This window comes from Euprymna scolopes, chromosome 26 (genome assembly GCF_053919585.1).
Source record: "Euprymna scolopes isolate OS-2025 chromosome 26, ASM5391958v1, whole genome shotgun sequence".
Taxonomy (NCBI): domain Eukaryota; kingdom Metazoa; phylum Mollusca; class Cephalopoda; order Sepiida; family Sepiolidae; genus Euprymna; species Euprymna scolopes.
In genome coordinates this window covers 44,488,681-44,516,298 of record NC_136507.1, presented here as the reverse complement: position 1 = coordinate 44,516,298, position 27,618 = coordinate 44,488,681, and the positions used below count along the sequence as shown (strand labels likewise).

General features: G+C 32.3%; 1 protein-coding gene across 1 annotated transcript; it reads right to left on the bottom strand.

Moving 5' to 3' along the window:
• Nucleotides 1-248: 248 nt before the first annotated feature.
• Nucleotides 249-23,715, bottom strand: LOC145247869 (general transcription factor II-I repeat domain-containing protein 2-like). Its single transcript, XM_080109486.1, has 2 exons — nucleotides 23,598-23,715; nucleotides 249-2,125 (listed from the first exon to the last, which is right to left on the bottom strand). Exon 2 carries the CDS (start codon nucleotides 2,101-2,103, stop codon nucleotides 880-882), a length of 1,224 nt encoding a protein of 407 aa, XP_079965612.1. The 5' UTR covers nucleotides 2,104-2,125; nucleotides 23,598-23,715; the 3' UTR covers nucleotides 249-879.
• Nucleotides 23,716-27,618: the final 3,903 nt, after the last annotated feature.

The following is a 27,618-nucleotide window of genomic DNA, read 5'->3' as shown; positions in this document are numbered from 1 at the left end:
GGTCGCATTCGGCAAGGAAATTAGATCGCGGGCCGCGGTTGACATTTTTCCTCTTATGCACTGTCTCACCGTACCAGATGTAAAGTAAAATACGTACATGTAAATGAATCTTTATATTTATCATAAAACATATTCCCGGAGAATAGATTAAAGAAGCTAAGATGTGAATACTACGAATAAGAGAGTTTTGGAAATTTGGAGCAAGATCAGTAGACAAGGAAACCTTAAAAATAACTGACAAGTATGAATAAGAATAAACCATAAATTTATTTGTAAAAAATATTTAAGGAAGCACGTAAAACAGTACAGTTTACTTAAAATTCAGTGAGATGGGTGTGCCTGCATTTTGGAAGCCAACTCCTTTGTGTCAATGTCAATTGAGGTTAAGGTTAAACGAAGGCTTCGAGAGATGTTTGATTAAGTAGATTCCTCTCTTTGGATTTAATCGACTTCATTGCAGAAAATGCTGCTTCACAAAGCTAGGTACTGCCAAACATTGACAGCAAGTGCAATCCAAAACGGCGTAAATTAGGATAATGCTCTTCAGAAAGAAGAGGCCAAAATTGAGTGATTGGCAGTGTAGCTTTGCTTAATAAAAACTGGTCACTTTGCAAGTCACACAATTCAAGCTGCAAATCTTCATCGGCTTCTAATATAGTTATAGTCAGCAGAGCATTGAATACATTGAAGTTTTTCTCAAGGTGCTGGAAATCTTGAAATCGCTTGTTGAAGTCTTCAATCAGGGTATCAAGAGTTTCAACAAAGCAGCAGAAGTTATTGTCCTCTATTTCTTTAGAAATAACATCACAACTTGGAAAGTGAATCAGAATGTTACTTTGCAGATTACTTTTGAAGAGACTTAATTTTTTGCGGAACCATCTATGAAACCATACAGAGAAACAATTGTTTGATTCCTACCCTGTTGAGCTTATTCAGATGCTGAGTAATATTCGTGAGGAATGCTAGACCTTTCAGAAAGTTGACGTCTTGCAATAAACCTTTAAATCCATCAGTGTCTGCATTCAGTTCTTCTAAAAAGTTTAGAATCTCATTACGCAAACTGAAGAACTGCTGCAGACATTTCCCAGCACTAAGCCAACAAACAGTAGAATGGAGTGAAACGTCAGAAAATTCTGTATCCAAATCTTTCAAGAAATCAACAAATAGACGATGCCTTAGTGCTTTATTACCGCCTCTAATGAAATTAATAATTCTCATTACATGCTGCATTACATCAGATAAACGTATACAGCGACTAGATAACGATTCTTGATGAATAATGCAATGAAACATTGGGTAGTCGACTCCAGCATCTCTCAAGTACGCTATAACCCCTCTTTTAGCTCCAGTCATTGATTTAGCACCATCTGTAACGACGCAAGAGCATTTCTGAAATCCACCATACTTGCTCACTAAAGAATTCAGTGCTTCATAAATATCAGATCCTTTTGTAGTGGTAAAAAGTGGGAGTAAGCCGAGTAACTCCTCATTGACATTAAACTGTGAGTCAATACTTCTAACAAAGACAAGCAACTGGCTGACATCCCTTATATCTGTGCTTTCATCAAGAGCGAGAGAAAAATAAACACACTGCTGAATTTGATTCATGACCTTCTCCTGAACGAAATTGCTAAGCTCTTCAACACGTCTAGCAACAGTTTGATGCGAGAGTGGAATTTTTTCAAACCCAAGAGCTGCATCGTTAAAGCCCATGGCCTTTCCCATAGCTATTGCACATCGCTTAATGAGATCACCGTCAGAGAATGCCTTTTTGGATTTAGCCATCAAAAGTGACACATCATAAGAGGCTATGGTTGTAGAAGACGAAGGCTTCACTAATTGAAACATCTTTTCTTGACGCTTACGCAGGTCTGATTTGAGATCATTGAGTAGGGCTCGCCGCGCCTCACCAGTGTATTTATCATAGCCAGTGACATGAAGAGTGCTGTAGTGTCGTTGTACATTGTACTCTTTCATAACAGATATCATTTCATTACAAATTAAACATAAAACTCGACCACTTTGTTCTTTCACCAGAAACCTCAATTCCCAACCATCCTTGAATTGACGCTTTTCATCAGAGATTTTTCTTTTCTGAGCCATCGTAAAAAATGTGGCACTAAGTCTGAAAAGAAAAAATAGAACAGAATGTAATGGAGGATTAAGTAAAACTGAAATTATAAAGAATAATAATAATAAATGTTTATTATTTCATCAAAATGAAAATCACAATTTAAAACAATTGTATGCTTATGATGGTGTACTACAACTATTAAAATTCTGTATACAGTACGGAATAAAGGTGTTTGAGTTGAATTATTCCAATTCAAACTCAAACAAAGTTTAGTAAAAAACAACTTTTTTCGAAATAACTCAATAGATGTCTAAATAATACTAATTCTTAAAAGTTTTCTAGAAGAGGCTGCGGGCCGCATTGAAGGCTAAGCTTTGGACAACCCTGCTCTATAAAAACGTGTACAATTGTTTCAATCCCTGAAAATCTACGTTTAATTAACCTTCAGAATCCCAAAGCCGGCCGACACTTAGCACTCAAGGACTTATACTCATCCTACCTCGCCCTTTTTACGTTTAATCAGGAAGGTAAAAAGGATCACTGAACGAGTTTTTGTTATTAATGTTTCATTAAAATAGATGCCACATTTCGTTAATAAATAATGCATTTCAATCTGCAATTATCCTCGCATTTACAAATAGTCGCATTTTTATGCAAAGAACTTGACTATTTTTCAGGATAACAGAATATTTTTAATCTGGCAAACGCTAATTAGGAATAACTTTTCCAGAGCATTATGCAAAATATCCGTTGACGTGATATTGTAAACAGAGACGGTACGTGATGAACGCTATAAATCTATAGACGAAAATAGTAATTCGATTCTTATATAGATAAGTTACAGTGCTATTTTGAATAGTATTTTCAAATTAAATTCAACTTTCTACAGTATTTTTATTTCATTAAATTGTTATGTGAGAGTAGAGCATCGTTGCGAAATACTCATTTTAATGAAGTGGTTTCGAAATAACGTATTTGTTTCCGTTCAGTAGCTTCTCTGCATAATTACCAATCCGACGTTTTTCCTTCTCTGTCGGAATTTATCTTGCTTCCAGATAAATTCGACGCTAAAGTAACTAAGCTGAAAAAAAGCATGAAACAAAAGAGGGGGAGGGGTAAAAATGAAATCTAAAGGTCTTGATTTGAAACGAAGAAGAAACTTTATTTACAATAAGTTGCAAATTTTTCCCTTTGCGAGCATTAAACTTAAACGCCAAGGTAATATATTATGAAAAAGTAACATGTAATGAAAAAATAACAACACTGCTGGTTCTTATAAAGAAGTTGTGTGTATCATATCAAATACAATAATAATGCACAAAATAGTAGGATCTCCTAATCACACTCGCATATGAAATTAATTTTAGGAGCGTACTCACAATTGAAAGCCAGTCAGGCACGGGCCTTTTCTTTTTTTTTTTTGTTGTTTAAAGTTCTTTTAGAATTTTCCTTCCCTCCATGTAGCATGCAAGCCGTAGAGACACACATGTATTACAGGAGCAAGACCTCGTCGCTTGTCCGGATAGGAAATTCCATAATTCCTTGTCACATAAAAAGGTATTTTCTTTAAATTCCACTCCTTGTAAAATAAATACGCGCAAGACCGCAGCCACATAGTTAATTTCCAGAAGTCTGTCTCGTCACAGCCGGATATTAATTTCTTGCCGGGTTTACTTCTTTGAAGGAGGCTCTTCAAAATTCCATTTTCAGCGCCGGGCAATGAACACGTTCACTCTCCACATCAGCAGAATTTCAAAAGAGGACGAATTACGCGCTGGGCTCGTGACGTCACCACAGAGCTAGCATTTCTCTTTTCTCCAAATTAAAGGGAGTTTCGTACAAATCCAAAATATACGAAATTAAAAATCATTATGGATACAAAACACAAAAAATCATATATAAGAACCAGATAAACAATAATAAATGTAAACAGGGGGGATGCACCATTATCGGTACAAGAAAAATTCCAACATTCTCCCCCGACAGGAAATGGCAGTTAACCTACAGTTGGATGACACCTGTAAAATTTACAATACAAATTTTTTTTTTATATATATACATATACCACAATGTATAGTCAGGAGCTCTCCAGGAAACACATATCAGAGCAAAAAAGCAGAAAAATTTAAATAGTGTTTTTTTTATACAAATTCACATGAAAACCTTCATGTTTTAGGTTAGAACAGAGGAGTACATGACCAAATTCAAAAATTTAAAACTAATGCTACGGTGCTAGGTTGCAACAGAAGTTTGAACAGAGAATATTATGCCAGGTAATTGACTATTTGCATATAAGAGTATAAAGGCTTGAGAAGTTCACTTACCATCCACCCTCCTCATCCTTCTATTATCTCTGGCAAACATCAAAATATCTCAGCTCCCTCGTAACCACAAGAGCCCAGTGAGATCAACACCGGTGCTACAAGAGGGACGAATCCAATCAACCCTATCCCCTGATAAGGTCTTCAACTTGGTGGGATGAAGTAAAACTGAAACCCAAATTCTGTACAAATTATTCAAGGCAATTACAGCTTTAAACGCTTGCATAGCCATATACATGTAGCTAAACAAACAAAGTTGAGTATAGGTGTCAGAAACACCTAGGCAGCTGGAGATGTAATACTTATGGAAGACTCCTATCAAGGAGAAATCCAATCTTCTTGTGTTCAGCACTGAAACAAACATCTCAGCATTAGAAAACTCACTTCTAACTAAGTATAGGATGGTTCTGAGCGCCTCAGAAACACCCCTGGACAAATCAAGCTTGACTTCGATAGCTCTTGCAATACTGCAGTAGGCTACGTCAAGGCAGATCTTTACAAAATATTCAAAAACAATAACACCTGCATGTGACTCCCAAGTAGGAACCGTTCTACTTAAAGGAGCCACTTCATAGAATGAAATTTCTGCAAGTGTTCTCTACACAACATATCCTACACTCTCGTAGGAACTCGGAGAAGCTGAACTACACATCATGTAGTCAGCAAATTCAACAGGATCTCTCATGGGATTCTTTATCGAGTTACACTCAACCTGAATCTGGACGCCCCAGTTCAACTTGAGTTCACGTAACTCTTCAAAAACCATTCTCCTCTTGGTTTTTACACCTTCACAGGTGATATAGTACTTTCTGCCCTATACCCTTGATGGAGAATTTCTCTCCCAGTGCTAACATTAGCCCTTAAAGTGCACAAAGCTTGCACTTTCACACAGGATAGACTCCTGTCCTTTAACCACTGATTATTGTCAGAACCACATGACTGGAGTAATATCCCACCGTCATGATTAAGTTCCTCGGTATTCTGACAAGGCTGTGGAAGATAACCACACATGCGAGTTTTCAAACTCACATGGTTAGAGGGCAAAACAATTCCAACATCCCATGGAAATCCCTCCATAAATTTCATTATATTCATGCCCACACTTACCAAGTCGTGGACACGAGTGGTATCATTCATGATACCTGGGAATCTCACTCCCAATAGCTTCTTTAAAATAATACAGGCAAACTGCCCGCCAGAAAAATCAAACTTCAGCGCAAGACTACGCAGATCCTCTGAAGTGGCACTTGCAACACTGCCTTCAGACTGTGATGCAACATCTTCCAAGCCAAACTTGCCAGCACTCAGCAAACAGTTTTCAGAGTCTGGACATTCGGGCTTAGTAGTCGGTAACTCGCCAAGCATCTCCCTAGGGGTTTCAAATATATCAGGGTTGCACAAGGAATAACACTCTACACCATCTGCCAACCTTGAAAGAATGAATCGAACCTGGGACGAGAACACTACAACATTAACAGCATCCGCTTCTACTATCGAATAGTCCACGTCCTCATGCAAGGAACGATCACCCAACAACTCTGTAATATTATCTACCGATGACAACCATTCATCGACATCGGCCTTCATTGTCATAAAATAAGGCTGAGGTAATTCCTCTGCAACCGCAACAAATCCAAGGCGGCGATAATTTTCCCCAAATAAAACTTTCGTTTCTTTACAAGGAATCCGGAAAAACGAGTGACCAACATCGTGCAGCGTTTTTTTTTTTTTTCTCAACAATATGGAATAAATCCAAACAAATACAAAAAATAGGCGCTCAAGAATTATACACAAAAAATGCACACACAAAGGTTACAAGGGTATTTGCATAAAATTCCTTCCTCGTAGCACAAACAAAACAAGACCAATACAGCATATTGAGCTGTGAAAATATCAAGGGATACAATCCCCAGTTACAAATTAAAAGAGTCACTATGATTCAAAATTAAAATTAAGTGAATTTAAAATTCAAACTTCTATATGGAAGTTAATTGACTAGAAATGAAATAGCGTTAACACTCTTGTAGCAATATCCTCACTGAATACGACCTAGGGAAAGAGTAGGAACAGAGTTTAAATATACAACTACGTTGGGGGAGGTTACATGCCACCAGTGGCGACTCGTGCCTAAGATTAGTGGGGGTGCTGTTATAAAGAAAACACCTATTGTTTTAATATTGTGTAAAAATAAAACAAACATAAAATTATACATAATTTATACGTATGCACACGTATAAAAATACAATAACTTAAAGGAATCCTAAATAGATGTAAATATTTTGAATATTTAACTTATTACATTCATTTGAAAGTAAACTCCATTCTTCTTGTTTTAATTTGTGAGAAAAGATTGATAATTTTCTCCTTAACTTCTGAATGACTGCTGAAGAACCTTTTTATCAATTGAAAGCACTGCAAGTTCATTTAGTCTTTCGCAACCCATGGTGTTCCTTAGATAAGTTTTTATTCTTTTCAGAGTTGAAAAACAACGTTCTATCTCTTATGTAGTCATGGGAATTGTCAAGATAATTTTTATTGGTTTTGTGATTTCACTAAGAACATCGTTTAAATTGTTTTCCAAAATAAATTTCAGGAGATCAATTACTTTGCAATACTCATGGATATCCGACCTACTATAAAATATTTCTAGCTCAGTTTCAAACTTTTCTTTGTCAATCATGGGATATGCTTCAGTTGTCAAGGATATCTCTTCTGTAGGTAGTTTTTTTCTTAAGACTAGCAAAGCTTATCTTGTAAAACAATTTAGCAAGTATTACATGTTTAGTTGAAGAATATCTGTCCGTTATATCAACAGATATATAGTCACACAGTTCTTTAGCTTCGCCCTTGAGTGTTTGTGAAGAATTTTCACAGTATTTGGTGTTTCTTATCTCTAAAATAGCAGTTTTGAAATTTGTTATGTATTCATTGACTTTATATATGCTAATTTCTCGAGAAATAATTTCAACATGAGACATAATTTGATGAAATAGCTCAAACTAAAATATGAAATTTTCATCGTTCAAATATTTCAGAATTCCTGTCGTTGCTGCAACGGTCTCATCTACATATGATGTTGACTTAATTTCAGTGACAGTTTTTTTATGCTTGAACATTTTCATGAACTCTATTTATGTATGTTAAAGTTCCACCTTGTGGCGGATACACGTAGAATGCTTACATCCAGATGCTTCTTGAAAAATGGACAGACGCTGTGGTGATCTAGAAAAGAAAGTCGGAATAGCCAAAATGTTAGAGATAAATATTCTAGCATTTCGTGTAATGCTTGCTGCATTCCTCATTATTAAATTAAGTTGATGCGTATAACAGTGAGTGAAATGCGCATTACTATAAACTGCTTTTATTTTCGCCTGAGCACCAGCTTTTTTGCCTTTCATGACATTTGCATCATCAAATGTCTGAGCTATCAGTTTTTGGCGATTCCCTTGAAGGATTATATCTAATTGTTGTAGAATACATTTTGATATCCCATCAGCGGTTTGGTTTTCTGGAATAAAGAATACCCAAATGCGTTCAAGTATTTTTCATCCAAGACGTACCGTAAAACAATGATCATTTGTGTATGTTCAGACACACCTGTTATTTCATCAGCCATGACAGCTACAAAGGAAGCTTTGCTAATTTCTGCCCTTATTTCATCATGGTATATTTGTAAAAGACAGTCAAGTATGTCATTCTGAATAGTCTTGAAAACACCTTTGAAGACATTACTGGTTTCTAAGTGATTCTTTAAATCTGGATCTAATTAAGATGCAAAATTTAAAAATCCTCTAAATACACTTGGATTTACTGAATCATCTTTTTCATCATGTCCTCGTAAGGGAGTTTCAAAGTTCCCACAAAAGAAAATACAATCTATTATTTTAGATAAAATTTCACGGTTCTTCTTAACATTCGTGTTATGATGATTGATTGAAAGTCTGCAGGCCTCACTAAGTTTTGCTTTAATATTTATGGTCCCCAAAATTGATAGGGAAACAACATTGTCAACGTGCTTCTCATGTTTTTCAGTTCTATCTTTCATTTTGCTAATAGTTCTGAAACTATCTTTTGTCCATGTTACATCACCCCCTAACAACAAACAAGGAAAGCAGAACAATGCTTTTTTAGTTCACAGCCGCAAAGCTAACTTTTCCGTTGGTACCATTAAAGCTACAAATATACACTTTGTTGTTGCTAATGCCTGGCTGAGATATTTGAATATCAGGCGTTGAACGGCTTCTTTTCTTAATTACAACTTTATCATGGAGAGACAGCTGTGAAAACTCAATCTGTTGAAGTTCATTTACCGTCGCAGAAGTTATTTCTTGGGGGTGCAAGGAGACCATGGTTAAATTCTTTTTATATCAATTGTGTTGAGAAAGGTAAATACTAGGTAGTCTATTAGTAGAATATCAATTAGGGTAGAAGGAATACAATGTTTACGTGATCCTCTTTTTGCGATTCAACTGAACCGGAAGTTCTAACTGAGTTGAATCATACTTTTATAACTTTTAGGTCACAGATTTTTATTAACGAAAAAATTTTACTATTTAACAACGGTTTTATTTAAAAAGCTTGTTGTTAATTAAAAATAGGCGTATAACAAAATAAGCTTGTCATTAAAATTGCTTTTTTTAATACAAATATTTTTAACTTTGCCATTATAAGCCGTCGAAAAAGGGGTGATACGCAAAAACATTTTAATCAAAAAACACTATTTTAAATTGTATACACTTTACAGAGTAATAAAAAATATACAAATATATTTCTTTTAAACTTTACAGATTAAATAAAATTTTACCGCAGGCAAACAAACGAAAAACATTGTTTAAATACATTTTATTTACAATTTTTTAATAATTTATTTTTTCATAAAAATAAAATCTTTGCCTGCAAACGATGGTAAAGTTAGGAGATTACCATTTGAAAATGGTTTTAATGGATAACAGTTTTATTTAAGATTTAAAAATGTGTGTTTAGAACAAAACTTTGTAAATAAAATATAGAATAAAAAAGTTTACATGTTTGTACTATGAGCAAACAAAAAAAAATTAAAGATACATAATTTTATTTACAAATCTTTTTACAACTTTTTATATAAAAATAAAAACAAACTTTGCTATTTACTAAGCTTATTATAAAAACGGTTTTACATACTCGTCTTGTTATTGCACATTTTAATTAAAAAAAACTTTGTTCAAAGTGTAAAACTTCTTGCTTTGTCCTCGTGGGATGTAAATAAATACTAAAGCTTTATATATATATATATATATATATATATATATATATATATATATATATATAATGTTTGTGCATATATATATAATGTGTATGTATATATATGTGTGTGTACATATATATGTGTGTATATATATGCGTGTATATATATGTGTATATGTATGTGTGTGTATATATATGTGCGTGTATATATGTGTGTATATACATGTGTATATATATATATCGTGTGTGTATATATATGTGTATATATATGTGTGTGTATATATATATGTGTGTGTATATATATATATGTGTATATATGTGTGTGTATGTATATGTGTGTATATGTGTGTATATGTGTGTTTATATATATGTGTGTGTATATGTGTGTATATATATGTGTGCATATATATGTGTGTGGGTGTATATATGTGCATATATATGTGTGTATATATATATGTGTGGGTATATATATGTGGGTGTATATATATATATATGTATATATATATATATATAAGGCAAAAACATTTCTAACTAAAATGTATTTTAAAAAATAAACTTTTCTTTGCTTTTCTATAAAAAAAATGTAAATATTTTTTATTCTGTAAAGTTAAACTACTACAAAATAAATAAATTTTAAACTACTTAAAAATACAAATAAAATAAGCCATATAGGTAAAATAAAAAATAACATTGGTAACTTCAAGGCTAAAAGCCCGAACACTTTTAATTAAAAAAAAAAAGTTTGGCATATTATATAATTTTGTCTGCTTAAATCGCATTTAAAAGTGTGGGATTTTTTTTTTTTTAAGGTGGAGATTTTATTTACAAGAACACGTTACACTTTTTAATAATAATAAAAAGAAAACATTTGTAAACAAAGCCTCTTAAAAAAAAAAGTAATAATAAGCGAAAACGCGCAAACACCGCGTTTAGAACTGCGAAAACTACAGTTCCAAATTCACTCATATCAACCGTTCTAGATCGGGCATGCGCACAAGCGAATTTCACTAAGAAAGTGTAACTGTGAATTTCGCAGCTCCAAGCAAAGTTTTGCTTTTATGCTTATATGAGTATGGGGACAATTATCGACATTAAGCTTCAGGATTATATATATATATATATATATATATATATATATATATATATATATATATATAATATGATATATTATCACATACAAAGAAAAAAAAACGTATTCTTTTTAACGTGTATAGATAATAATGAGTAGAAATGACTTGGGGGTGCTGCAGTTCCACAGCTCCAGGCACGAGCCGCCACTGCATGCCACTATGTCACATGTGTATCTTCGAAAGAATCCAAATAACCAAATGCAAATGCGGGCTAAGAAAGTAAAAAGGGGGCTTGCCTTTGCACAAACTCTTAGAATAACACAGTCTGCAAAGCAAATGGGTATAAACTCGCTATAGAAAATTATAAATATCTTCCACGTAGGATATAATATTTCTAATAATGTTGTCCGGTTAATTCACAACCCGGAAACATTTAACACATGTGAGAGAACGCACGTGTTCATTAAATCAAAGTAATGGGGTATATACTTATTCCTTTTTTTCTAATATATTGAGGAAAAATACCAACATATAACTAAAACCGGTTTCGGACACAGCGTCTCTATTTACTAGGCTCCCCACGATGGTATAGTTAGATAAAAGTCGTTTCTTAAAGTGGGGAAAATCCAGCTTCCGAAAAATATCGAACACGCTGAATTAGGACGAAAAATAAAATTACCTCAGTCTAGTAGGATTTCTTATTCGCTGACTAGGGACAGAAAATGCTATAGTTTCTCCCAAAGTAAATCGCAATACCCGTGGAAATTCAACTAAAGCAGGTAAAATATATTATATTTCGAAGGAGGGTTACGAAAGTTACAACTTCAATTCTAAAGAATAGAAAAAAGGAAAGTGTATACTTATCGCTTAATCTTTTTATTAAGAAAAATATTTATGAAAAGTTGTGCGTAAAATATTACTCAGAAATAAATAAAGACACTAGACGCACATAAAAATGCTAAATTCGGGAATTTTTATTAAGCGAAAGTCGAATGTTGGAAACACTAAATTACATTACACGTTTCCCAAATTCCGGACATAGCAGTCGTCGAATATTTTAGGGGGACGTTGAGAGACGCGCTAAGTTACGAGTGGGAAGGGAAAGCAGGTAATTAGACAGTCGTTCTGGACGAGGAAGTAACAGAAACGTGTCTCGAAATAAAAGGGGAGGGCGTATGCGTCGTATCATACGAGGCTTATAGTAACTTAGTTCGCTAAATTATTTGAGGTAACTGACCACTTAGTTTGAAAAGTATTCTGAAATAAGGAAATACGAAGTTGTAAAATGCCTTCAAATAAAGGAGTAGACTTATTTAAATGCTTCTAAATAAGGGGAAATAAATTTGGAAAATGCCCTTAAATAACGGAAGAAATTCACAGTAGTCGAACGAATCTAAGTGACGTTGATAGTGTCAGGTAGCGAAGTTAATAGAAATTTCAAGAGGTTAAATTCAATCCTAACTTGAAAGAAAATGAATTAAAGCGTATCTCGATTAAAAGGGTATATACTTTACTTTCAAAGCGTTCCGAAAAAGGGAATAATAAATTTGCCTAATGCATTTAATATCGGGACAAAATTTGCCCAATGCTTTCAAATAAAAGCAGAAATTTTCCAAACTACTTTTAAATAAACGAAAAAAAAATTGTAAAATGTCGGAATACAATATGCAAAATGCCCACAAATAAAGGCAGAAATTTTCAAAGTACTTTTACACAAAGAAAAATTTGCAAAATGTCGGAATTTATCCTGCTTACAGATAAATTCGACGCTAAAGTAACTAAGCTGAAAAAAAAGTATGAAACAAAAGAGGGGGAGGGGGTAAAAATGAAATCTAAAGGTCTTGATTTGAAACGAAGAAGAAACTTTATTTACAATAAGTTGCAAATTTTTCCCTTTGCGAGCATTAAACTTAAACGCCAAGGTAATATATTATGAAAAAGTAACATGTAATGAAAAAATAACAACACTGCTGGTTCTTATAAAGAAGTTGTGTGTATCATATCAAATACAATAATAATGCACAAAATAGTAGGATCTCCTAATCACACTCGCATATGAAATTAATTTTAGGCGCGTACTCACAATTGAAAGCCAGTCAGGCACGGGCCTTTTTCTTTTTTTTTTTGTTGTTTAAAGTTCTTTTAGAATTTTCCTTCCCTCCATGTTGCATGCAAACCGTAGAGACACACATGTATTACAGGAGCAAGACCTCGTCGCTTGTCCGGATAGGAAATTCCATAATTCCTTGTCACATAAAAAGGTATTTTCTTTAAATTCCACTCCTTGTAAAATAAATACGCGCAAGACCGTAGCCACATAGTTTATTTCCAGAAGTCTGTCTCGTCACAGCCGGATATTAATTTCTTGCCGGGTTTACTTCTTTGAAGGAGGCTCTTCAAAATTCCATTTTCAGCGCCGGGCAATGAACACGTTCACTCTCCACGTCAGCAGAATTTCAAAAGAGGACGAATTACACGCTGGGCTCGTGACGTCACCACAGAGCTAGCATTTCTCTTTTCTCCAAATTAAAGGGAGTTTCGTACAAATCAAAAATATACGAAATTAAAAATCATAATGGATACAAAATACAAAAAGTCATATCTAAGAACCAGATAAAAAATAATAAATGTAAACAGGGGGAATGCACCATTATTAGTACAAAAAAAATTCCAACATCTGTTTTGATATTATTATTTTTAAATTTTACAACTTTTTTCCATGAGCAAAGCTTCTTTCTTAGAACTGCACACCTGTGGTACTCTCTTCCGTTTGCCTGCTTTCAAGCTCTTCGTCGTCGTCTTCAAGTCCAAAGTAAACAAATTCTTGATGAGCCGTTCCTTTAAGTTACACAATTTATGCTTCTAACGATTAATATGATAATGTCCGATTGACGACTGTTAACTCTTTAACCTTGTCCTCAAGTGACCTATGGGCCTTGATAAGTGGTAAATCCGATGTAACATATAAATAAATTAATTATAAAACAAATTATTTCTGACAAGTCACTTCGAGATAAGTCAATTACGAGAAAATAGAGTAAATTTAGCAAGTGTTCGAGTAAGTAAAGAATTCATAGTGGACTATGTACTCAAACTACAACAAATTAAATTTTAACTGGAATTCACCAAAACTAATGACAAATGAAATCCACTTTGCAGCTTCACTGTGTTTAATAGCCAGAAGTGACTTTTCCAAGAAAGTTTGGTAATTAATCAAAAGTGACATTTTGGGGCATTTATTGCCCAATCCAAACATCAGCTTCGTTTTCGTTATTAACGTTTGTGTAATGTTAAATATTTTACCTTGGTTTTAGCATCACAAATGTTCGTATGAAAAAATGAAACGCTGTCTTAGCAAAATGGTGTTATCTCCTACAGACTAGTGACAAATCATTTAAAAGCGTCAAAAAGGAAACTTGAAGCTAAAAAAACTCTAAGCTACACATAAAGCTAAAGAAACCCTATAAGCTTAAAGATTTAGCTAAAAATTCTATTGGTTAAAAGATATAGTTAAAACCTGATAAGTTACAACATAAAACAAAAAAAAAAGATCTAAGTAACAATATAATTCTAAAAAACTATAAGCTAAACCATACCTAAAAACTCAAATATATAGCTAAAACCCTAAAAAATATAAAGGTAAAACATACAGATAAAACCATTTTAAATAAAATTTTCAGCAAAAGCCTATAAGCAAAAACATAAAGCTTAATAAAACTGTAAGCAGAACACATAAGCTACAGCATAAAGCTTAAAACCTATAAGCTAAAAAATAAGCTAAAAAATAAAGTAAAAATATCATAAGCTAAAATATTAAGCTAAAAAAGAATGTAACCCTATGAGCTAAAACAGAAACTTAGAATAACATATAAACTAAAACATATAGCTAAATACATATTAGCTAAACACAAAGATAACCCTATAAGATAAAACAAAAATCTATAAACTATAAGCTAAAACACAGAGCTAAAACACCTAAAACAGAAAGCTTAAACATATAGTAAAAAATTCTATAAGCTAAAACAGCGGTTCTCAACCTTTTTTTACCCATGGACCCCTTTTCCCTTCTTTTTTTTCTTGGTGGACCCCCTTATAATTTTTAGTCATAAAACAATATTCTATTTCTCAATATAATTTTTTGAGTTTTTAATAAACAAATAAATATTATATAATTAAACTTTATTTTTAAATGAAAACTAATTTAATGCAAATAAAGTATTTTACAACAATTATAATAATGAAAACTTGATTAACGCTAACTGTTTTTTGTGTTTTTGTTTTTGTAAATTCACGTAATGGAATGAATGTGTGTGTGTGTGTGTGTGTGTGTGTGTGTGTGTGTGTGTGTGTGTGTGTGTGTGTGTGTGTGTGTGTGTGTGTGTGTGTGTGTGTGTGTGTGTGTGTGTGTGTGTGTGTGTGTGTGTGTGGTTTTGGTACTTATGCAGGATACGGGCCGTACTATTTTGTAGATAGGATTTTTAAGTTATACTCAATTTTTACGGTATGTTTTGTTCCATTAAATTGTTAGGTGAATGTACATACATCTCAACCTTTTCCCGGATATCGCCCCCAAAAGCTATTTTTGACTTAAGTTAATTCATAATCGCCTCCAAGAATAAATAATAACAAATATTGTAATTATGACTAACCAACACTAGAAACATTTTGTACATGCAAATGGAAAACAAATTAATTAAAAATAATTTTATTGCAAATTTACAAGAAATGTAGAGAGTCTAACTATTGTGAGCCCTGAGATTGGTGATGTTTCGCTAAAAATTCAATGTCAGGTTTAATATTACTCAAGCAGATACGAATATCTCCACGAGAAATAATGTCAAATCTGTTTCGTTCCTTCTGTAAAATGTGATTCACAGTTTCGACAAGATATGATGTTGGGAAACACAAAAGGATTTTCGACATTTGTGACCTCAAATTTGGATACAGTGATTTTACAGTGTTTGATTGCCAAAATGCACACAACGTTTCTCTTTTGAACTTGATTTGCAATTCATCATTGCATTTTATCTCGATGATTTCCTCCTGGATATTTTCGTGTGCACTGAGAGGATCACAATCGAATGGGTCAATCATCCATGGCTCAATAGTGAAGTCAAATAAATTGGAAAATCTGATTTCTAGATCATTTTTCATGGCTGACAGATGGTTACAATAAATAACAATGTCATTTTCACATAAGTCGATTTCCGCTAGTTCGGGTATATTATCAAATTGCCTTCCTTTTAAATTAATTTGAAACATATTAAGTTTTTCAACAAAAGCTCTCATCACCCGTTTACAGTCTATCAGGGTTATCATTTTTCCTTGCAGCAGAAGAGAGACTTCATTTAGCTTACGGAAGATCCAACTAAGATAGTGTGTATTTTTCTTTTGAGCTTGAATTTCGATAGCTAAGTCTGACTGTCCTTCTGTTTGTAGGAATACAACTATTGCATTAAATAAGTTTACAAATCAGTGTGTCGCCGTCCGACATTAGTTCCGGATATTGAGTTAGTGTTTTGTTTATGTAAATATAAACGAATTTGTAATATAACAGAGCGAATGAAAATTGTAAACACTTGTAAGACAATGTCACTGGAGAATCGGATTTACTGAAATAAATTGAATATTCAAAACCGACAATTCATTTATAAGAGAGCAATTCATAGGTCACGTGACCAAAGTTTCGCACTAATAGTTTAGCTACGCGTTTATAATTTCAAAAGATTTAAAAAATTTACTCGCAAAAATGTCAAAATTTTTCACAGATAAAATTGATTGAAAATCACCCCCCAAAATTTTATTTTCGCCCACTAGGGGGCGATTCGCCCCCGGTTGAGAACCGCTGAGCTAAAACATATGGCAAAATACTTATGAGCTGAAACATAAAGCTAAAAATACTATAGCTTCATGGCCAGAAATGCCAGAATGTGCAAGTCAGAAGTAGAAAAATGATTTCATAGTAACAGACGCCGTGCTTCTGATTTGGCAAAATAAAGTTAAACATCTATAAGCTAAAACATAAATGAAATAACCTTTAAGCAAAAACATGAAACTATAAAATTATGAGTTAAAATATGAAACTATAAAAACTATAAGTTAAAACATAAAACTATAAAAACTATAAGTTAAAACATAAAACTATAAAAACTATGAGTAAAAACAAATAACTATAAAAACTATCAGTTAAAACATGAAACTAGAAAAAATATAAGCTAAAATATGAAACTACAAAAACTATCAGTTAAAACATAAAATTATAAAACTATAAGTAAAAACACAAAACAATAAAAACTATAAGTTGAAGCATAAAACTATAAAAACTATAAGCTAAAACATGAAACTATAAAATCTATAAGTTAAAACATGAAACTATAAAAACTATAAGTTAAAACATGAAACTATAAAATCTATAAGTTAAAACATGAAACTATAAAAACTATAAGTTAAAACATGAAACTATAAAAACTATCAGTTAAAACATGAAACTATAAAAACGATGAATTAAAACATAAAACTATAAAAACAATAAGTTAAAACATAACACTATAAAAACAATAAGTTGAAACATGAAACTATAAAAACTATAAGCTAAAATATGAAACTATAAAAAATATAAGTTCGAACACAAAACTATAAAAATTATAAGTTAAAATATGAAGCTGTAAAAACTATAAGTCAGAACATAAAACTATAAAAAGTATACGTAAACACATGAAACTATAACACTTTCACCTAAAACATGAAACTATAAAAACTATAAGTTAAAACATAAAACTATAAAAACTATAAGTTAAAACATGAAACTATAACAACTATAAGTTAAAACAAAAAACTATACAAACTCCAAGTTAAAACAAAACTATAAAAACTATAAGTTAAAACATAAAACTATAAAAACTATAAGCTAAAATATAAACCTATAAAAATTATAAGCTAAAACATGAAACTATAAAAACTATAAACTAAAACATAAAACTATAAAAACTATAAGTTAAAACATAGCACTATAAAAACTGGAATCAAAAATATGAAACTATAAAAACTATGAGTTAAAGCATAAAAATTTAAAAATTATGATATCAAAATATAAAACTATTAAAATATGAGTTAAAACATAAAACTAGAAAAACTATAAGATAAATCATAAAACTATAAAACTATAAGCTAAAACATGAACTGCAAAAACTATTAGTTAAAACATAAAACTATAAAAACCATAAAACTATCATCTAAAACATGAAAGTATACAAACTGTAAGTTAAACATAAAACTATAAAAACTATAAGCTAAAACATGAAACTATAAAAACTATGTGTTAAAAAATGAAACTACAACAACTATGAATTAAAAACTAAAACTATAAAAAATATGAGCTAATACATGAAACTGAAAACTTTAAGCTAAACCATGAAACTATAATAACTATAAGTAAAAACATTAAACTATAAAAACTATAAGTTAAAACATAAAACTATAAAACTATAAGCTAAAACATGAAACTATAAAAATTATCAGATAAAACATGAAACTGTAAGTTAAAACATAAAACTATAAAAACGATAAGTTAAAACATGAAACTATAAAAACGATAAGTAAAAACATGAAACCATAAAAACTATAAAATAAACATAAAACTATAAAAACTATAAGATAAAACATAAAACTATAAAAAAATATGATTTAAAACATAAAACTATAAAAACTATAAGCTAAATCATGAAACTATACACACTATAATTAAAACATGAACTAGAAAAACTATTAGTTAAAACATAAAACTATAAAATTATAAGCTAAAACATGAAACAATATAAACTATAAGCTAACACATGAAACTATAAAAATTGTAACATGAGACTATAAAGACTATATGTTTCAACAAAAAACTATAAAAACTATAAGTGAAAACACAAAAATATAAAATGATCAGTTAAAACCTGAAACTATAACAAATATGAGCTAAAACATTAAATTATAAAAAATATAAGTAAATCATAAAACTACGCAAATTTTAAGTTAAAACATGAAACTATGAATACTATATAGTAAAGCATAAAACTATAAAAACTATGAATTGAAACATCAAACTATGAAAAGTTTATGCTAAAACAGGAACCTATAAAAATATAAGTTAAAACATGAAATTGTAAAATCTATAAGTTAAAACATAAAACTATAAAATGTATGAGTTGAAACAAAAAAACTATAAAAAACTATAAGTTAAAACATAAGACTATAAAAACTATAAGTTAAAACATAAAACTATAAAAACTATAAGTGTAAACACAAAAATATAAAAATATGAGTTAAAACATGAACTACAAAAACTATTAGTTAAAACAAAAACCTATAAAAATTATAAGATAAAACATGAAACTATAAAATTGTAAACTACAACAGGAGACTATAAAAACTTTAAGTTAAACAAAAAACTATAAAAACTATCAGTGAAAACACACAAATAAAAAAAATATGAGTTAAAACATCAAACTATAAAAACTATAAGTTAAAACATGAAACTATAAAAAAAGTAAAAACATCAAACTATAAAAACTATGATGTAAAATACAAAACTATAAAAAAGTATCGGTTAAAACATTAAACTATAAAAACTATCAGTTAATACATAAAACATTAAAAACTATAAGTTAAAACATGAAACTATAAAAGCTATCAGTAAAAACATGAAGCTATAAAAACTCCAAGTTAAAATACAAACTATAAAAACTCTAAGTAAAAACATGCAACTATTAAAACTATAAGCTAAAAGATGAAACTAAAAAACGATAAGTTAATGCATGGAACTACAAAACCTATTAGGTAAAACATAAAACTAAAAAACTATAAGCTAAAACATGAAACTATAAAAACTGTGAGTTAAAAAATAAAACTATAAAACCTATAATTTAAACATGAAGCTATTAAAACTATAAGTTAAAACGAGAACCTACAAAAACGATAAGTTAAAGCATCAAACTACAAAAACTATTAGTTAAAACATAAGACTATAAAAACTATAAGCTGAAACATAAACTGATAGTTGTTATAAGTTTATTTTTAAAACATAAAACTATAAAACTAGGAGCTAAAACATGAAACTGTAAAAACTATCAGTTAAAACATAAAACTATACTTTAACACATGAATGTATAAAAACTATAAGATAAAATATGACACTATAAAATTATAAGCTAAAACATTAAACTATACAACATATAGGCTAAAACATGAAACTATAAAAACTATAAGTTAAAACAAAAAACTATAAAAACTATAAGTTAAACATGAAAATATAAAAACTATTACTTAAAACATAAAACTATAAAAACTATAATCTAAAACATAAAACTATAAAAACTATAAGTCAAAACATGGAAATATCAAAACTATAATTTCAAATATAAAATTATAAAAATTATCAGTAAAAACATGAAACTATAAAAACTCTAAGTTAAAACATAAAACTATAAAAACTATGAATGAAAACATAAAACTATTAGCAATATAAGCTAAAACATATATATATATATTAGCAATATAAGCTAAAACATATATATAAGAATTATAAGCTAAAACATTAAACTATAAACACCATAATTAAAACATAAATTATAAAAACTAAAAGTTAAAATAAAAGATTATAAAAACAGTGAGTTAAAAAATAAAATTATAAAACCTATAAGCTAAATCATAAAACTATAACAACAATCAGTTAGAACATAAAACTATAAAAATTTTATTTACAACATAAAACAATAAAAAAATAAGCAAAATTAAAACCTAAGTTAACAAATGAAACTACAACAATTATTAGTTTAAACATAAAATTATAAAAACTATAAGTTTAAACATGAAACTATAAAAACTATAAGGTCAAACAAGAAACTATAAAACAATAAGGTAAAACATAAAACTATAAAGACTATAAGTTAAAACATAAAACTATAAAAACTATAAGTTAAAACATAAAACTATAAACACTATAAGATAAAACATGAACTATAAAAATTATAAGAATAACATGCAACTATAAAACCAATAAGTTAAAACATAAAATTATAAAAACTATGAGTAAAAACAGTAAACTATAAAAAATAGACGTTGAAACATAAAACTACAAAAATTATAAGCTAAAGCATGAAACTCTTAACCCTGTACGTAAAAACATAACACAAAAAAATTAGTTTTTAAACCTGAAACTACAAAAACTATAAGTTACAATATAAAACCATAAAAACCGTTAGTTAAAACATTAATCTATACAAACTATATGTTAAAACATAAAACTATAAAAACTATAAGTAAAAACATAAAACTATAAAAACTATAAGCTAAAACATGAAACTATAAAAAATATAAGCTAAAACATGAAACTATAAAAACTATAAGTTTATAAATAAGAAGCAAAAACATGAAACTATAAAAACTATGAGTTAATACATAAAAATTTAAAAACTATGATATAAAATATAAAACTATAAAAATATCAATTAAAACATAAAACTAGAAACACTATAAGCTAACTCATGGAACTATAAAACTCTAAGTTAATACATGAACTACAAAAACTATTAGTTAAAACATAAACTTATAAACACTATAAAAACGATCAACTAAAACATGAAACTTTACAAACTGTAACTTAAGAGATAAAACTATAAAAACTATAAGCTAAAACATGAACCTATAAAAAGTATAAGTTAAAGAATTAAACTAAAACTATGAATTAAAAAATTAAACCATACAAAATATGAGCTAAAACATGAAACTGAAAATTTCAAGCTAAACCATGAAACTATAATAACTATAAGTAAAAACATAAAACTATAAAAACTATCAGTTAAAACATACAACTATAAAACTATAAGCTACAACATGAAACTACAGACATTATGAGATAAAACAGTAAACTATAATTTAAAACATAAAACTATAAAAACGATAAGTTAAAACATGAAATTATAAATCTATAAGTTAAAATATAACACAAAAAAACTTGAAGCTAAAACATGAAACTATAAAAACGATTAGTTGAAACATGAAACTATAAAAATTACACGTTAACATAAAACTATAGAACATATATGTTAAAACATAAAACTATAAAAAGATACACGATAAAACATAAAACTATAACAAGTTTAAGCTAAATCATGAAACTATAAAAACTATAAGTAAAAACGTGAAACTGCAAAAACTATTAGTTAAAATATAAAACTATAAAAACTATAAGATAAAACATGAAACTATAAAAACTGTAATTTAAAACATAAAATATAAAAACTATAATTTAAAACATTAAACTATAAAAACTGTAATTTAAACCAGAAAACAATAAAAACTATAAGTAAAAACATAAAACTATAAAAACTATAATTTAAAACATAAAACTATAAAGATTTTAGGTTAAACATGAAAACATAATTTGAACCAGAAAACAATAAAAACTATAAGTTAAAACAAGAAACTACAAAAGGACAACAATTCTTGCCAAAAAATGGATTATCTTGCAGTTAAAATAGCTACTAAAAGAAAACGTAAACTACGAGTTGAAACAACTCATAAGACGAATTGCGTGTAGAATTATTACTACTAAATTAACGACACCAAGTTTTCAGTAAGTACAAAAAACGAAAAACTTTTTTACATCCCTATAAAAACAAGTAATGTGGAAAAAAAATTCGTCGTTCTAAAAAGCATGTTTTGTTAATGATCGTATGGTTAAATGCATTAGCGTTGGAAAAAGAAAAAACTCCTGCAAAAGTAAATGATATATTTTATTTTATTGGCTAAAGCGAGTATTCACACACAAAAAAAACGTCGGATTTTAATCCGATTAAAATAAACTTTTCATTGGTTGACAGGGTGCACGTCGAAGAAGAAAAAAAACGATTTCGTACCGCACGACAAATAAACTGTGTGGGGTCAAGCTCCCCAGAATAGGGGCGGGGGAAATTTATAGCAGAATAAAAATTTAAATTGACCCAGTCTAAAAAGATTTCTCATTCATTGAACGAGTAAGAACTGTATGGTTTTTTGACTACATAAGCAACCCTGAGGCTGGTCAGTACCAGATGGGTGACCATTTTGATGAGTTTGATTTTAATGTGTATGTATGTGGGGGTCAGGCTCCCCAAAATGGGGGGGGTATTTAAAGTAGAATAAAAATTAAAATTGACCCAGTCTAGAAAGATTTCTCCTTCATTGAACAAATTATTTCAGCGCGTTTGGTCCACCATAGTCGAAAGGCGGCAAACGGTATCAAACGGGATCGAAAAAATGATGATATTTTTAACAAATATGGGCACAATATTTATCGATTTTTTTATCGATTCTTAAAAGCATTCCCTGTTTAATAATGGTCATGCATTATTCGGCTCGCTAAAATAAATTGTTAATTTATTTATGAAAGATTTTAAAATGGCTTTTTTTGTATAAATATTTAAAAAATATATTTTGCTTAACTTAAATTAATTATTTTACTTAACATATTCACCGAATTTCACACTTCAAAACTCAAAAGCGAAATAATTAAACACAATCAAAGTTCTGATATGCAGATATCAAAATAAGGTATGCAAACAAGTTTTTTGTTGTTTTTTTTTAATCTATGATCCTGTCCCTTACAACGACACGATATGTTTTGTTCAGTTTCAGATGATTATTTTAAGCATATTTTGAACCCCCCCCCTCAAAAAAACAAGGGTGGTGTAAGCAATATATATATATATATATATATATATATATATATATATATGTGTATATATAAATATCGTTTATGAAAAATAAGTACACTTTTATAAAGTTCATTCTTTTCTTAATAATCGCTGAACATTTCTTATTGATTGGATAATTACCTGATTTTTGGTCGATTTTTAAAAAGAGGGTCCGTCAAAAAGTACTTACCTGCGACCTCCAGCATTGTCCACATGTTGGTCTTGCAGGCCTCTGGAAGCATGACGAAAGTTGTTAGCATTAGAGGGGACATTAACGTCTGTTGGTGTGGTGTCTGGTGTTTGTGTGGTATCCGGTGTTGATGTGGTGTCTGGCTTGGGGGTGGAAGTGGGTTGTGCTATTGTTAAGAGTGGTGTATGCTCACAGAGAGTGGGGGGGCACCATTTCTTCCCCTTTTCTTCTTTTCTTTTTCTTTTTTATTCTTTCAAATGAACCAGGGAGTCGTGAGGTTGAGTTCTTTTTCCTGTCGCTGGCGGATTCATCCTCAAAGGAGCACTCTTTTCTCCGCTTGGTCCCTGTTTCAAGTAGTGTGGGGACCATTGGCTGTAGCTGCTCCTCTAGTTGCAATTCTTCTTGCTCCTCTGGCTGCTGTGGTTGTTTTTGTTGCTCCTGCTGATGCCGCTTTGGCTGCTGCTGCTTCGCTGCTGCTGTTTTTGCTGCTGCAGTGGTTTTTGTTGTTGTTGCCGTTGTTTTCGCGGCATCGGCTGCGCCAGCTGTTGTTGCTGTGACTGCTTCAGCTGCTGCAGCAGTTGTTGGTATTGCAGCTTCTTCGTCTGCTACTGTGGGAGCTGTTTAAGTGGAGGCTGTTTTTGCAGAGGCTGCTGTTGCTTCAATTGTTGGGTTGGTGGGACGGTTGGTTTGGGACTGTAGGATTCTGTTTCCGGCCGATCACTCTTCCCTCTAGGCCTCCTGCATGGTTCTGGACTTCCTCGGTGCTGGGGTTGGTGCCGATGTTGTGCAAGTGTTGGCTGTAGATGCTTTCTCAGGGGTTGGGCCGCATCAGATATTGGCTAAGTCGGGGTTGACCTTGTGGGGAAGCTCTTGGCCATGTGCTTTTGGCAGAACCAGCAGTGCCTTCCACCACCACCATTGTAGTTGCCTCCTTGAATGTCAGCTCTGCTGGTATCACTAGGAAGCCCTCTGCCTTGAATCTCATGGCCATTATGTAACTGCCCAAGTGCATTCCATTTTTTTACAATACCGGGGTTACTTTTTCGACCTCACCAAACTGGGTGAAGAGGGTCCCAGAGTTCTGCAGGTATTTGCATAGTTAGGTTGAATTCCTGCACCGTCCTTCTCTTGCCCTAGCGAGAGTCTCTCCGCATTGTCCTTGGTGGGTAGGAGTATGTCCCACATGGCATAGCTCCTCTGGCACAGGTATAGTAGCAGATTTTTCAGTTTGTGTAGGAGACCTGCAATGTCTTCCTTTTTCATCCTAGGAGGCGGTTTTCCAGTATATTGGAGATGACGAGGGACAGGACTCTGTCTTCAATCGCCTCCAAGGCGCCTGGCACTGGTTTAATTCCTGCCCCCTCTATGTACTTGGTTAAGTACAGGTCTCTGTACTCTTGAGGGGAAAGTTGCTTCTCTATAGTCGTCCCCCACGCAGACCCTCTTGTTAGTGTTGGTGTTGGATCTTTGGTGGGGTTGAACAATTTTCGCTGTTCCTTTGCAGAAGTGTTGCTATTTTAGGGGCTTTTCCCTTTCTACTTTCCTTTGGCACCGCCTCTCCCAGCTTGATGCTTCTTCCAGAAACAGCCTCCCTTTTGGGGGAGTCGGACTCTTGTGTAGCATTGTCCCATTTATTGGGAACCTTTGCCCCTTTTGTTTTGGTGAGGTCGAGGCGATATGCCCCCTCGTTCTCTTGATTTGCTCCCCTTTTGGGGAGTAGCCCTCCTGGGGAGCACTAACTCCTTTATCGTCGCTTGGGCTACTGCCTCTTCATTTTTGTTGTCAGAGCAGGATGCCCTGTTCAACATTATTTTTTCTTCCCTTTGGGGGAGTCGTCCTCTTGGGGACTTGCTGGTAAGTTTTCCCCCTTCTGTGGGGCGTCTCCTGGTTCATTGTCCGGGTGATACGCCGTGTTCAATTTTAGTGGTTTTGCTCCTCCTGTTGGGGAGTCGTCCTCTTGGGGAGCAGTTGTTTCTGTGGTAGCCCCCTGGCTGGGGATATCCATAGTGGTTGCCCCCGGGCTGGCGGTATCCATTTTTGTACTCTCTTCTCTTGGTTCTGTTTTAAAACCGTGACGTGGAGACAGCGTCCAAAGTGGGGAGCCGACTTTGGCACCAAAGACGGCAAGAGAGGAGATAGAAGTGAAAGAGGGAGTGGGTAGTTAGTGGAGGGAAGAGAAAAAGTGTTTCCGTCCCTCCCTCACAGAAAGGTCGTAAAATATCAGCTCGGATCCCTTCGCGAGGGAGAAGAGCAGAGAAAGACAGACAAAGTGGGGGTGCGGACAGAACGCTACCGAAACAAAAAGCTTGTCAGAGTGTTCCAGGCATGAGAATGTGTCGCCAGAACTGCACAGCCTCGTGCGATATATGTAGTGAGAAAAGATACTACACTTTCATCCTGGTTTCATTTTGATCCTAGTCCGAAGGCCAAAAACAACAGAAAAAAGGCAAGCCACTTTTCTATTTATTTAATGTATTTATTTGCTTCCCCACCAAAGCAAATTAGGCACAAGGCCGTTTTTAATGTGGGGTAAAAACCAGCTCCCCTAAAAGTAGGCAAAAAGGGGGCACTCTGGTTACCAAAAATGATAATTGCCCCAGTATAGAGGGTTTCCCCTCCATTGACTGGTACAAATTATCTTAAGTGCAGCATCTGCAGAACAGATACTACACTTTGATCCCAGCCCGAAGGCCAAGAACAACAGAAAAAAGGCAAGCCTCTTTTCTATTTATTTAAATATTTATTCAAGAAGAAAAATCACAAATTTTACAGAATTTTAGGGTTAAAATTATATAAAACAGGCAACTAATTCTTTTTAAATGTGGCATGAGGCCAGAAAGGGTGTGGGGGGAAGATGGGTGTCGGGGGTCGTCCACTTGTCCATTCCCTATCACTAGTTCACACCACCACAATACCGCATTCACTCTAGGAGTTGGATCTACTTAAAGCCCCAGATGACAATATTTACAAGTTTTTTTTGTTTTTTTAACAATAAAATTATATACAATGACTTTTTCCTTTTTTTTTTTTTTTTTTTTTTTTTAAAATAATGACTTTATATTTACAATGCAATAATGACAAAATAGAAATTGTGATGTGTATGATATATGCGGATGAAATTGTGATGTGTATGATATATGCGGATGATGGGCGGGGATAATGAGAGCCTTAAAAACACCCCAAAATAAAGAAAAATAACAGTAATAAAAAATAAATGAACCAAATAAAACGTTAAACGGTGAATGTGTTAGTACGGACCCACCCATACCTATTTAATTTTGAAATGCTTCCTGTTTTCCGGTATCGGCCGAAAACAAGGGAGCACTTCCTAAGAGGGAGTGGGCACAGCTACGGACAAAATAAAGGGGGGAGGGATATTCGGTGACCTCCAAGAAAAATAATATCGGGACGGGTTTGGACTAAAATAAATTAATCAGGACAGGGGTTCTTTGGAGGTATCCTAACACCTAAAAATAAAAATTGGGGACATGGAACTCATTTATACCAACTAGCTAAGGGACTGATCCACTACGGGATTATCTTGATCTGGTCTGGGGGTTGCTTTTACGGTCGGCGTGTGCCATGCCTAGGCAGGGAACACGTACTCAAGCCTGTTTCATACAAACGCACATAAACTAGCGGTGTGAATCCACCTCCTACTAAACTGTGAGCGAGATAACCTCCTTCTATCGCATCCGATTTTGATTTTAAGTTGGTGTTTAAAATACAAAATCAGATCCCGATGAGAAGGCGGCTTCCCCCCACGCCCTATCTCTATGCGTGAAACCCACACTACCAGTCTAGCTACGGCCAAGGTCGCTAGGAACACCATTCGTTCCTCCCTAGGCCACAAGGGATCTGCGTTGTAGACAACGGATGCTAAATCCAGGATCGTCACCTGATCGGGGACGATGCGAGCCGTGACCTCACTGACATACTCCCAGAATGCACGGAGCTTGGAACAAGTATAAAAAGCATGTTCTACGGTTTCTAAGCTATCTTCCTCGCACCGTGGACAAAA

What these genes read in the sequence shown, in the direction of transcription:
- LOC145247869 (XM_080109486.1), bottom strand. Translation starts at nt 2,103, where the DNA reads ATGGCTCAGAAAAGAAAAATCTCTGATGAAAAGCGTCAATTCAAGGAT.